Source organism: Polypterus senegalus, chromosome 17 (genome assembly GCF_016835505.1).
Source record: "Polypterus senegalus isolate Bchr_013 chromosome 17, ASM1683550v1, whole genome shotgun sequence".
Classification (NCBI taxonomy): Eukaryota; Metazoa; Chordata; class Cladistia; order Polypteriformes; family Polypteridae; genus Polypterus; species Polypterus senegalus.
Window position 1 is genome coordinate 26097356 of NC_053170.1, and position 14593 is coordinate 26111948.

Below are 14593 nucleotides of genomic sequence, written 5' to 3' on the forward strand. Positions count from 1 at the left end.
TCAGCGACGTTTAATTTAAAACCAGCTTCGTATTTTCTTCTGCTCAAACGCTCCATCGTACTTTGTAGATAAGGGATGTTCTTACGATAAAGGTGTTTGAGGGTGTGTGATACAAAAAACACTGATCAGTGCAAACGTTCCTTCGGAATAGATCAGGTATTATGGTGTGGTCACATAGGCACAATAGAGAGTGCGAGCGAGAGCATAAGCGAGAAAGAGAGGCAGTGTGCTCCATGGATACTCTCTCAGGTGGGCGTTAGCATATCATAATGACTTGTACCAATAGCATGAATCTTCCGAATTCAACTTATACGACCAACATTATAAAATACCAGAAATTATACGATAAAATCAAGTCCCGACTAATCCGGGGGAGAACTTATCCGCAAGTACTGTATATACCATACTTCACCTTGTAAGTTCTACAAGGTCAAGGAGACTCTCGTTTAATGAACAAAATGACTCACGGTCGAATAACGTTAAGGAAAGAGGCCTAGAAATACACTTAGGAAGGAATCAATATGAAACAATCACAGGAATCCAAATTCAAGCAAAAGAAAGATTACAAAAGAAATCTAAAACGCAAAATGAACCCAGAGACAGCATGAAGAAATCTGAAAATATCAGAAAAGAGGACACCTTGGCAACTTGAACACAGAAACACTAAAAGAAATTTTGTACACTGACACTAGCATCACAGTAAGAACTAAAAATAGAGAGCAATGGAAAAGCAGCAGCCAAATAGATAAACTTAAACATAACTTTTCACTTTGAAACCTTACAGAATTTTCCCCCTAAATACAATTGTTTTTATCTTGTATATGTCTTTTTTAGCTCTTCTTTGTCGCTATGGAAGAGTTGTTATACAATATCAGTTATACAATATTGCCTATTACATTGATCAAAATTGATTAAAAAGCAAGTTATTTTTAAATGGATGACACCATCTTGTGAACTTTTATCTGTGGTTACTACCATGTGACAATGGAACTGTGCAGCGTCATCATTGCCACAGTATAAAAGCCTGCAGTACACAATTTCAAGGTTGTCCAAGATTGTACAGGATACAGAATAATTCTTCTGGTGTGTTAGGTTCTTTGGTTTTCTGGGGTACTATAAATTTCTGGTGAGTTATTTTTGACATTGACTTCTGGTTATTCGGCTTATGCTAGGAACAAGGCAAATTAGTTTTTTTTATTTTCAGAGGTGCTGGAAGACAAAATGTAATCAAGAGCTGAGCTTAATTCAAATACCAAAAAATCAAGTCTATCATTCAACAAAACACAAATCGTAACCCAGAATAGCCGTCTTTTATTTTCAATACAATCGCAGATAGCCCAAAGGTCCTCGGACTGATTGTTATGTGCTCGCGTCAATGACTTAACTCGTCACACTGTCCCAGGGAGTTATCATAGCGACCAGCTCAAGAAATGGCGATGCCCATAAAATAAACCAAAGGAGATAAAAAGTTATTAATGTCTTGAAAAACAAAAACGGAGCATATGTGTTATACAACCTTAATACAAACTTAAAAGGAGCAAAAACACAGAAATAAAACAGAAGAAATTTATAAAAGATTCTGACTATAACACTAGTCAGTAACTTTTAATTCTTGGTTTGATTTTTTGGTTTTTGACCTTTGGCATGTTTAAAAACATCAGTATTTTCTGCTTCATTTCCTGGTCCTTGGGATCCACTTCTTCATCTTTTTCTTCAGGCAGAATAAACACTCCTCAAGGTCAAATCTCTGTTGACTTTCCCAGCCATCACCGTAAGACTCAATCATCCATCCATCCATCCATCCATTTTCTAACCCGCTGAATCCGAATACAGGGTCACGGGGGTCCGCTGGAGCCAATCCCAGCCAATACAGGGCACAAGGCAGGAACCAATCCAGGGCAGGGTGCCAACCCACCGCAGGACACACACAAACACACCAAGCACACACTAGGGCCAATTTAGAATCGCCAATCCACCTAACCTGCATGTCTTTGGATTGTGGGAGGAAACCGGAGCGCCCGGAGGAAACCCACGCAGACACGGGGAGAACATGCAAACTCCACGCAGGGAGGACCCGGGAAGCAAACCCGGGTCTCCTAACTGCGAGGCAGCAGCGCTACCACTGCGCCACCGTGCCGCCCAAGACTCAATCATTTCAAATTATTTTTTTTTTTCAGATTTCTATTTTCATGAGTCTACCTAGTGCTAAAGGCAACTAAAACAGTGACATTAATGGCATTTAGCATGTTGAGAAGATGCTCTAGAAGATGTACGTAAAATGTTGAAATTGTTAAGTCAGCCACTAAAGTAGGTAAATGTGTAACGAATATTAGTTGCACAGAAAATGTAACATTTCATTGGGAATTTTTCAGATTAAGAAGTTTACAATATCGTCAACTTCACGACAATTTTCCCTGAGGAAGGAGACATTTGTAAATAGCAGCCATACCACGTGCACTTCAGAACAGGTTATCCCCCTGAAACTAAGCATGTTTAGGCCCAGCCATAACTTGCTTGGGAGACAATTTAAAAAAAAAAAATGGGTTGCTGTCTGAAGTGGTGTTGCTGAGGCCTGAATTTGGATCCCAATGCCCCAGTGCAGTGATAGGGACACTGTGCTGTAAAAATGGTGCCATCCTTCAGATGAGATGTAAAACCAAGGTCATGACTCTCTGTGGCCCTAAAAGATCTCTAGGCATCTTATGTATATGGTAGGGTTTATCCAGATGTCCAGGCTAAATTGCCCTCCATAGCTTAGTCATACTAGCCCCCTAATCATCAACTGTCTCTAATTGGTTAACTATCTGACCACTTCACCACCTAACAGCTTGTGTGCCATCGCATTATCTAGGTGGATGCTACATATTAGAGGTGGTTGAAGTGGCTCCCCGCTCTTTGAGTAGTGAGAAACGTAAAGAATTATTATTATTATTATTAAATAATTAGCAGTGTTTCAGGGTGTCATTTTGTTTTGTACTGACACGTCACATGGGAAATGTAGTGTAATTTGGCCTTGATGTTTTGTAATAACGTTGCACACATCTCCAAAGGTCTTAATTCAAGTCTAAGATTAGCTTGCGTGTTTCTGTGAGATTTTTTGGGGAATTTGTCCTTACATGTATCAGTGTAACATTCAGTGGTCTGATAAAAGTGCATGGCAAGTGTCTGTGAGTGTTTTTTGCTATTGACTGCCATCTATAATTGTGACCATGATAAGTGTGTACATGTGTACTACTGCCATGTTCTCGCATTCTGCTTATTGTTGATTCCAGCCTTGTGCTCAGTGTTGCCAAGATGCACTTTGCTGTCTGTGGAGAAAACAATTCAGAGACCAAATGATCGTAAATGTTCAAATGCTGGTGGGTTTCTTAATCAAGATAGAATTAAACAGAACCCAATGTTAAAGCCCTTTTTCTTTTCTTTCATGCAGATACACGAAAATGAAGACAGCTACCAACATTTACATCTTTAATCTTGCTCTGGCTGATGCTTTGGCTACCAGCACACTCCCTTTTCAAAGTGCCAAGTACCTGATGGACACCTGGCCGTTTGGTGAACTTATCTGCAAGATCGTCCTTTCTATTGATTACTACAATATGTTTACTAGCATCTTCACTCTTACCATGATGAGTGTGGATCGCTACATCGCTGTGTGCCATCCTGTCAGGGCTCTAGACTTCCGAACTCCAGTGAAAGCCAAGATTATTAATGTCTGTGTGTGGATCCTTTCTTCAGCCATTGGGGTGCCAATAATGATAATGGCTGTCACCAGAGTCTCAGATAAAGGTGAGTTGGAATTCAATCCATCTTTCCAACAATCTTTTATAAGCCAAATATCAATTTTGTTTAATTTGTTCTTGTTAATATCACTTCCACTTATGAATTCAGTGTGCTATGCAGTAACCACAAAATATAGTATGAAAAAAAGTAAATACAACATAAGCACAAAACTAGTGATACTCTGATCAATTAACTGTCAATCTAAATTGGCCAGTCACTCAATTGGTGTTCAGTAAATTGCCCAATATTAAAACAGCAGATACTGAAATGAAATGTTTTTTTTTTAATATTCAACTGTAATTTATTTGTATTGCTCATTTACACAAAATATTACGGTACCTGAAGAAATACGCTTGCAGTTTTACAGCCGAAGCTTTTGTAAACAGAAAGTAGCCAGGCAGTCTTTAGAAAAGAGAAACAGAATAATAAAAATAATAATAATACATTTTATTTATATAGTGCCATTCCCATGCTCAAGACCAGAGTATTGATTTTTACAATAAAGAAAGTGGAAGAATAAACTAAGCAAAAGGAATCAAAGGAGTCATTCTGTGCATGCACTGGAATAACAGACGACGATGTTGTCCAGTTGAATTCAGACTAGAAGAAAAGAGAGACGTTAAAAGAGAAGCTGCTTTAATGAGTTCAGACCTTTTCATTGTGTCCTTTAATTAAGATGGACACTCCTTGTCCTTGAGTGTGAGTGAGCTTGTATTTAGTACAGCAGCTCCCAAAATGACCAGATAAAGAAGAACAATCTCTCATTTGTTAGTGGGCTTGTTAGCTTAAGAGCCAAATTTGCCCATTTTACATATAAATGTGTTAAGCATGTTAGCCTTGTATCTTCTTTATAAACATGAACATTTTATTACAATTGTGACTTTTAATAATGCTAAGCATTTTAATTTTTTTATGCCATATGTATTATGGATAAATTATTTTGTGTATTTGTTTAAAAAAATATATTTTGTGGTAATTTCTTTTATTTAAGCATTTTTATATGCATTGAACAATAAGCCAACAGAACTGAATCTTGTTAAAAAGGTGAAAAGGTAAATCCTGCAGTCTACAGTTTAACTGTAAGAGTAGCAAGGCTGACACCTTAATATAGAACATAAGGCTTCTACACATCAGGTTATAAAGGAACTTAGTGTATAAAAACCTGAAAAGGATAAAAGCAATTCTAATAACATGAAATCGGTAATCAGTATCAGTCCTAAAATCCTTGATTGGAGTATCTCTAACCAATACATAATACACTGCTAGCCATTACAATTGCAACGCCAAGAAAGACATGGCAATATTTCTCTGGTAGATTGCTTATGATACACGGCTACATGATTAGAAGTATGGCCTGGTCATACATGTAGAACGTACAGTGATCAGAAAATAACCACTTGTACATGATCTAGCATAGACAGGAAGATACATTGGATGTGTGTTTTTAGAATGACATGCAATTGCAACCTCCATAGGTATAACTTCATTAGTGGTAACTGTTGGTGTTCTGTGGCTCCCCATGTCATAACACCTGGTGCTGAGCCGAAATAGTGCTGCAAAGTGCATGCCTCCAGTAGCCTTTCAGGTGCCTTCAGACATGGATCTGTCCATTATGTTGCAGTAAATTGAACAGGGCAGCTCATCCAAAAATAAGCCATTGTACCATTGGCAGCATTCTTGGCATCTTTGCAGTTTCTGATGCTCATTGTTTATGGTCAAGGGTACCCAAAGGCTCTGCTGCTGCAAACAGCATCAAAAGGTGCATGCAGACACCAATTGACGTGTAACAACACCTAAATGTTGAGCTAGATTGTGTGATGTGAATGTTCAGTCTACCACTGCCATATGCGCAAAGTGCCCTCTACCCACTGATGCCATACTCTTGTCACCAATGTCGAAATCGATATCCCAGAAAGATAATCTGCTTTTCTGCATTCCCATAATTCTCCCAAGCTCAAAGTCCAAAAGCTGGCTGTATAGCTGTCGTCCACTTTGCTGGGCCATGTTTGGATCCTAAGAGTACAATAAATGTCAGCAGTCACACAATGAAAAAAAATGTAATATTTTTCACACTCTACCATTTATAGTTTTGCAATTTTAATGACCAGAGGTGAATTACAGATTTATAGATGAATAGATGATGTCCAGCAGGGCTGACCAAGCTTAGTCTAGGAAAAGTGCTGCAGTCATTGTGAATGTACATTTTAAATGACATTTTCTTATTTGTCTTTGCACATCTGTTCTGTTGCAGGTAATATTAATTGCGTGTTGAAGTTTCCAGATCCAGACTGGTACTGGGACACAGTAACCAAGATCTGTGTCTTTATTTTTGCCTTTATCGTGCCAGTTCTGGTGATAACCATATGCTATGGGCTAATGATCCTCAGACTGAAAAGTGTGCGCCTGCTCTCAGGCTCAAAGGAGAAGGACAGAAACTTACGGAGAATCACTCGCATGGTCCTGGTGGTTGTAGCTGCCTTCATCATTTGCTGGACGCCCATTCACATTTTTGTCATTGTGAAGACTCTCATGGAAATTGACAAGAAGAACCCATTTGTGATTGCCAGCTGGCATCTCTGCATCGCCCTCGGCTACACCAACAGTAGCCTGAACCCTGTCCTCTACGCTTTTTTAGATGAAAATTTCAAGAGATGCTTCCGTGATTTCTGCATCCCCTTTCACTCCAGAATGGACCAGAATAGCTTCACTCGAGGAAGGAACACCACAAGGGAGCCAGTCTCGGTCTGTGCACCTTCAGAAGGAGGGAAGAAACCAGTATGACTAGACATGGATCAGCAGCCTTACATGCCTCGTTCTAGAAGAACCCAGCAAGAGCTTCAGTCAGAGGTCACTCAGATTTCTACTACTGAGTTCTAGCAGTTCTAGTGATCTCGGGTAGGATTTTGCAGCCCTATAACAATGCTCTAGTTAGCTCTTTTTTCCACTTCCCTCTATAGTAATCCTTTTGAATTCCTTATGTGATTTGCTACAGCTGCTTTGCATTTCCAACAAACTCTCCCATCACATAGACTTTTACAGAAGCTCTCAAAAGAAATGCAGCGGCCATGTCTTATTATTGGTCCTTTTAGATATTTGATAAAGGACATAGATGCCAGCTTGGAAAAGAGATTTTTGATGTATTACATTTAAAAAAAAAATCTGCTAAGTATAAACTCTGAAATTAGGATTTTTTCCTTTAGAAGACAATACGAGGACATGTGCATACTTCTGTGACTGACAAACATTTGCAGAAGTTTCTTATATTTGGTGTAATTTTGATCATCATCACGTTCACACAGACTTCTGAAAGGCTCAATGAGTTAGAAGCTGACGTGAATGGAATTTAAGGAGCTTAGGCTAATAACTGCTATCCTATGTACTTTGAACGCAGACTGAAGACAAGTACTGTAGGAATATTTATTATCTACCAGAGATGTCAATACTGGACTATGTGAAATTAACCCGGTATTCAACAGAAGAGATATATTTTTTAATTAACATCACTTGGGTTGTACAAATCTGGCGGTGCGCACAAAACTCATCCACATTTACCCTATGAAGAGTTTTTGTTTTCACCTTTTTTATGTGGAGTTGCAATGGACTTCAGTCATTCTGTTGATGCTGAACCCTGGTGCATTTTGCAAAAGGTAAATTGGGGAGCAGGGGAGCTGGACAGGCACTTTTTAGCCGATAATATCTTAATATGTATGTTGGATATCTCACATGAAGCCTTTTGTTTTACCGTCATAAAAATAAGAGACTTTTTAGCTGATTTGAAAATATTCTGAGCAAGAGTCATCGTCCTTCTGTTCTTGTTGCAGCAACCAGAAGAGCTGCTCTGAATTTCATAGAGAAATAGCATCAGACTGAATTAGCACTGTCTTGTAAAGAGCTGTAGACCCCTAGTAACAGCCATGTCTTCATTGTAATCACTTACAGCTTTGGAGAAATGGTTGCCAAGATCCTACAAGATGCTTACTGTTTAAAAAATATCCTACTTTGATTTGAAACAGTTGCTACTGTGAATGCAATAGCCCTATAATGCCTTTAAATCATGTCTCTGAAGCAGCCATAATACGTTTTGGCCCACTCTCATTATGTTCTGTACGGCTCTAGCTGCGCAGAGACTGCATTACACTCATCGTTTTCATTTAATGTGCACTCCACAGGACAATCCAGCCTAAGGCTGCTGGCAGTTGTCTTTTCATAATCATAAGCTGTGCATCTCCACATAGCTTTCCTTAAGCTTCTTATTTTGTGTTTTGTTTTATAAGTAACACCAAACCAAAATCCAAAATAAAAATATTTATTTTTATATAAATCTTTCTAAATATATGTATAATACCAAACAGAGAAGCTAAATGATTTGATTGTGGTTGTAGTACTGTAAAAAATTTTGTTTTAGTCAGTAAAGGTTCTGATAGTAAAATAATCAAGCAAAAACCTCACAAACACAAAATCACATTTCCCAGTGAATCTCTCTGATGCCCCATTTCAGTGCACCTTCAGCGCTCCCCATAAGCCATAAAGAGCCCAGAACTGATATAACGTAACAAAATGGACTGAAACCCCCTTGATCCAATTCAAAGTCATGGAAGCCACAGCCAATCGTGTCATTATTGTTAGGTGGGAGCCAGCACTAGATAGATTGGGCACCACTCCGTCTCAAAGAAACAAATATCAATACTGCAATTCCCAAACCATGGTTTATAGTATCACTGCCTGATGGAAACTGTTATTTATCTTATTTTCAGTTTATTATTATCATTTATTGCATGTTGCCAACATTACCCAATTGTTTAGGCATTCTATATTCTTTAAATGTTTCTGAAAAAATAGGGGCTATTTGTGTTAAGCTTGATAAAAAGCAATGGTGGACCCACCCTGTCCAGAAGGTGGTGAAGGAAATGGAGTAGAATCTGAAGTAAATGCTACCATTTATCTCTTCATTTCACAGATACAAACAAAATATACAAATATATATATATTTGACACCCACTGCATGCCCACCCTATCTGGAAAGGTGTCTCTTTTTGAACTGCCTTTCCCAAGGTTTCTTCCATTTTTTCCATGCAAGGGTTTTTTTTTGGGAGTTTTTCCTTGTGTTTTCAGAGAGTCAAGGCTGGGGGGCTGTCAAGAGGCAGGGCCTGTTACAGCACATTGTGGCACTTCTTGTGTGATTTTGGGCTATACAAAATATATAAAAGTATATATATGTGTATATATATATATATATAGATTAGTTAATTCATGCATCGTTTTCATGCAATGCTCATTTTTCTTCAAAACTGTACATCATTTAGTATACAATGTAAAATGGGTTATTTTTTTCATTTTTCATTTAACAAAAAATTCTACCATTCACGAATAGTGAGAGAAGTGAGCTATCGACTGGTTGTTGGGCACCAATAGGTGGCCAGGGTGGCCACCTAGGTAGGAAGGTACCTCCTGATGATTAAAGTGCCAGCCATCCTGTTGAAACCTGTCTAAGCAAACAGGAAACAGGAGGCCAAGGGCACACAACCCTGTTCTGCACCCTCTCAGAAGAAAACAAATCCCATTTTCCTCCCTGCATTATGGCATCTCCAGCAGTACTGTTTCTGGAGAGCCTTAAGTTATGTACACTAAAAACATTTGTACTAAGAAATTTCTGCAAAACATGCTGCAAAACCTGTAGCTGATCCTTGCTTACTTCCCAATTTTTATTTCAATCATTACATAAAAAATAGATAGATCTGAAAGGCACTATATAATAGATAGATAGATAGATAGATAGATAGATAGATAGATAGATAGATAGATAGATAGATAGATAGATAGATAGATAGATAGATAGATAGATAGATAGATAGATAGATAGATAGATAGATAGATAGAAAGGGAACTTAATTAAAGTGTTGTTATTATCACTTTGCTAATTTTCAAATGAATACATTTATTTGATCTCACGGGTTGTTTCATTTAGCTCCAGCTCCCAGTGCATTAGACCTCACTGTCTATTTTATTAAGTTGAATGCCAGTCTGTTTAAAACTGGGTGTGCTAGACAGAAGTAAGCAAAGCAAAGCATGTAATTTCCAAAGCGGATGTAATCCATTGGCCTCCTAGTTCATTTATTTTGATCCCCAGGTAGCTTGAAGTTTAATTTCCTTTATTTTAGTCATGATTCAACTGTGAGCTTTTGCAGGCAGAGGAGAGCTGACGACAAGCAGTGCCCTTCATCCCCACCATCTGCTCATTTTGTGTTACTCCACACAGGACAATCTGACAGGCATTGGATTGTCTGTCATTTGATTATCTCTGGGGGACAACTTAGCTTCTTTGGCACTGCAGTCCAGGCACCATGCTCATCTTGCACTACGCACAATGCACCTTGAATGCCTCAAGTCAGAGTAAGGCTGATATATTAAATTGAGTGCTATTTTTATATGGAGAAAAGGACAAACCACTAAATAGTGTCAGGTAAAAATAAAACACAAAACATCTTTCTTTAAACCATCAATGAGACATATTTCAAGGTTGTCATGCTAATCTAGCACTGCTTTCAGAATTTAGTGTTATCCTTTGACCACTTTCATAAAGTACTGTGAGGATGGCATGGTGGCACAGTGGTAGTGCTGCTACCTTGCAGTAAAGAGACCAGGGTAAACATCCTGGGTCGTCCCTGTGTGGGTTTCCTTTGGCTGCTCCGATTTCCTCCCACCGTCCAAAGGCAGGCAGGTTAGGTGAATCCTACATTGGTTCTAGTGTGTGTCTAGGGTGTGTGTGTGTGTGTGTTTGCCTTGTGATGAACTGGCACCCTGTCCAGGGTTTGTTCCTGGCTTGCGCCCTTTGCTAGCTGGGATAGGCACCCGCACCCCCAGTGACCCTGTTCAGGGCTAAGCAGGTTAAAAAATGGCTGACTTTTAATGCACAGCGTTTTCCAATATTTCCACTCTCATTTCTTATATCTTAAATGAAACAAGCTACTGCAGTGGGGTGGCGCTCTGCCCAGGGTTTCTTCCTGCCTTGTGCCCTTTGCTGACTGGGTTTGGCTCCAGTAGACCCCCGTGACCCTGTGTTAGGATATAGCGGGTTGGAAAATGGCTGACTGACTGACTGAAACAAGCTAAGAGTAAATAATTTAATGTGAAACCTATGAAGATACAGGTGAACAGATTAGTTAACTGTTCATATTTAGACTTGTCCCAGAACTTCTCCCATTCCTGTTAACATTTCTTGTACTTATTTTCTGGATTTCTTCCATGGTTGCAAGTCTTCTTCCCTTCAGTCTCAATTTTAATTTCTGGAAAAAAAGAAGATACAGAAAGAGCGAGGTCTGGCAAATATGGTGGGTGTGAAGCAAAATCATATTGCTTCTGGTCAAAAACTCTTTGACTGACAATATGGTGTGTGCAAGGTTCATTTTCAAATCTAGCTTTGGATAGTCCATGACACCAGGCAGTATTTTTCCTGATGCTTCCCCATAGAAGTTTCAGCAGTTCAATGTAATGTTGCTATAAAACTGTCTGTCCACAGGGAACAAACTCTTTATGAACAAGTCTGTCAGTGTTAGAAAAAAGATCAACATTGTCTCTTGAAAATCTGACATGGTGGCTTGGAGAAGAATTAAAATAAAAATCTCACGTCACATTCATGATTATAGAATAAACACCCGATCAACTCAACACAATGCCGCTCGGCAGACTGATTAACCAGACTGTACGCGTGCAACACCTAGCAGCATATTCAACAGATTCACCCTACTCTCTTCCTATTGATTCTGGGTGTTTTATCTTGACAGGTCCCATGGTGACCATGTTTTCCCCTTTATGCTCTTTATTACATAGACGTTAATGAAATGTCTGAAATCCACACATCTTACCACTCTGTGATCAGGTAACTTAACACTTCCTCGCCACTTCCCTTCTACATTTGTAACTTCAGGCAATTAGACAGGGTAAAGAAACAGGCAGGAGTTAAGTTACACATTTGATTATAAATTATTGATAGAAATAACCAACAATACCAAGGAAGCAGAATACTACGTGAATATTGGCAAACCATACCCTTACAACAGTGCATCTTGCGTTCATACAGTAGGTGGCTCTTGGCTTATCTTCACTTTAGCTTGCTTTGCTGCCACATGGCCATTGAATGGAGAACTGAAACAGGTCACATGCCTGTCTCAACATGGCTGCCAAGATAGAGTTGCTTTCATCATAGTCTTCTCTTCATGTCTAAATGATGAGAAAGGCAAAGTTAAAGGCCAACTGTATACTATTCTTACCACAAAACACAAACCATTTTGTTGTCATAGTACTGAATGGCCGCTGATTCAAAAGCAGTCATAAACAGCCAAACTTTTGACCAATAGAACTGATTTACGAGTCCCTTCCTGACCAGTCACCAATGAACTCGCTCAGGTACAACTCATCCCCCAGTTGTTTTGTTTAGTCAGTCTATGACCTTCCTGCGGTGGATGGCTTATAGACTCTTAAGTCATTCTTCCCAAGCTGGTCTGATGCTTCATCCCCCTCATCATAAATTCCACATCCTGCGTCAATCCTAAAGACTGGGGGGTGTTGGTTAGGTAGACATCAAAACACCTCTGTTCTCACCAGTGCAGTAAAACATCCCTCCTGAAACACTGTCTAATATTATATTTGTTTGGTATAACTTACAAATAAAGACATACTAAATATTTATCAACGTATATGCTAGAAACCACTCTACCACACCAGGAATGTCTGTATTCCCCCTCGTATGCTGGAGAACACATCAGATGATGTTTTTTTTCTTGCTACTTTCAAAATTCAGTTTTGAATTCCAGTCATGTGAAGTTGATTTTTCACAATTTGCTTGCACTTATTTAGAATTTTCCAAAGTAAAAAGTTTTAAAACTCATCAAAAAGCAGGCGTTCATGCCAGATGTTACAACATCTGTGATGTATTTCGGAAATCATGCATATTGTATAAATATGACAAGCTACTTCTAGCAAGTCCTGTGGCTGCATAAACTCCCAATGGTCAGAAGGCCTTGGCAGAAAGAAATCTGATAATAGGGCTGCCAAAAGGACGTGCATGGGAACGATGGAGCGTACAAGTTGCCTACCTGTATGCGAAGGTCAAGGGCTGTATTGACAAAAGGAAAAAGTAAAGAATGTTAGAGATGCATTTGATGAAGGTAAATAATCAAAATGTGTCCCTAAACTTTTTTATTCTTTTTAGTGTGGGAATAACCTTTACCATTATTGCTTTTGCATTCATGTGCCTGAGACAAACTGCTGTTTCCACAGAAAAGTAAAAATCTATATGAATGCATTAAATGCACCCAGGCACCAATCTATAAAAACTATTCAATTAATTTTCCAGTGTGCAGTCCATTACTATAGGATAGCCATAATCCAATGTCTCTCGTATAGTTGCTGCTTACTAAGCCGAGTATAAATTTCTCATGTTGTGTGAAAGGATCAGCTAAATTCTATATAAAGTGTAGTGAGCAGTGCAGGTTGCTTTTTTTATTATTATAAGTTGTGGTAGATAGGGGCCGCTCTCGCTCCCTTGAACCCCTGCCCACTACTCCAAACACCAGGTAAAAGTCCTCAAGTTGACTTTATTTAATCGCCACAGTGCACGAAGCACACTCTCCACTACAATACTCATATAAATCACTAACCAATACAATAAATCAATCCTCCACTCCCAGACGCGTTGCCACCCTTCCACCCAGCTCAGCTCGCCGTCTGGGAGCTCCCGTAGTCCTTTTATATAGCCTGACCCGGAAATGTTCCCAATCCCCAGTCCATGTGACTCTCAATTACTTCCGGGTCAGGTACAAGTTCTTTTCTTCACCGGAAGCACACGTGGACAAGAGGAATGACGTGCTTCCGGGGCATAGGGAAAATATCCATTATTCCTCCCTGCAGCGTCCCCTAGTGGCCCCCATGGCATCCAGCAGGGCTGCCCATAAAAACTACATTGTCCATGATGCCCTGCTGGTCTTCTGGGGACCTCCATACTCCAAGGAGGGCTCCACCTGGCGGCTTGGGGGTATTGGCCGGGATAATGGGCCGGCTATTCACCACAAAGTAAAATAGTAAACTTTTAGGAATTTTCTTAGTGGCACAATGTGCATTAATTTGCACTGAAATGTCTACTTCAGTGTGTAGTACAAAGGAATGTCTAGGTTTTTCAATCTTTATAGTTAAGATTTCTTATTTAACAGCACACATATTACAAGTACCTGGTCTATAATTTGATTTTCACCTAGCATGCTTGCCCTTGGGTGCTGTGATGGTGATTAAAATATATTCAGAAATAAAAATATGCAGAAGAAAAATGAACCGAGTTAAGGATTTCATTTTTCTGTGTATTTCTATTATCTAATATAGTGATAATGGAATGATATCACGTGATTTCAGGTGAGATAAAGATAAAAATAGATTTCTGAAAAAAAAAGCCATTGTTATTCTTTAAAGTTTTAGTCAAATGAGATTTACAGTCAAGTGCTCTCTCTGCCTCATCTGTAATGGGAAGGGGGAGCATTGACCTGAGTGGGTGTGAGCTGTCTGGACACGCTTTACTAAAATATCTGAGCCCATTTCGTGGAAGAAAGCCTGGATTGGTAGGGAGATTTGAGATGGCAGTTTACAACCTAATTACTGGAGTAGCCTTTTTTTCTTCATTTTATTGGCGTACTGGCAAAATACCCGCGCTTCGCAGCGGTGAATAGTGTGTTAAAGAAGTTATGAAAAAGAAAAGGAAACGTTTTAAAAATAACGTAACATGATTGTCAATGTAATTGTTTTGTCACTGTTATGAGTGTTGCTGTCA

The 14593-nt window shown here is 39.1% G+C and overlaps 1 protein-coding gene across 1 annotated transcript in view; it reads left to right on the plus strand.

The window, feature by feature from the left end:
* LOC120518022 (delta-type opioid receptor-like) overlaps positions 1–7436 on the plus strand; it is a 75911-nt gene extending 68475 nt beyond the window's left edge. The window contains exons 2-3 of the mRNA XM_039740573.1: positions 3431–3786; positions 6032–7436. Of these exons, the coding sequence (XP_039596507.1) occupies positions 3431–3786; positions 6032–6561 (886 nt within the window). The 3' untranslated portion in view covers positions 6562–7436. The remainder of the gene's footprint in view (positions 1–3430; positions 3787–6031) is intronic.
* Positions 7437–14593: the final 7157 nt, after the last annotated feature.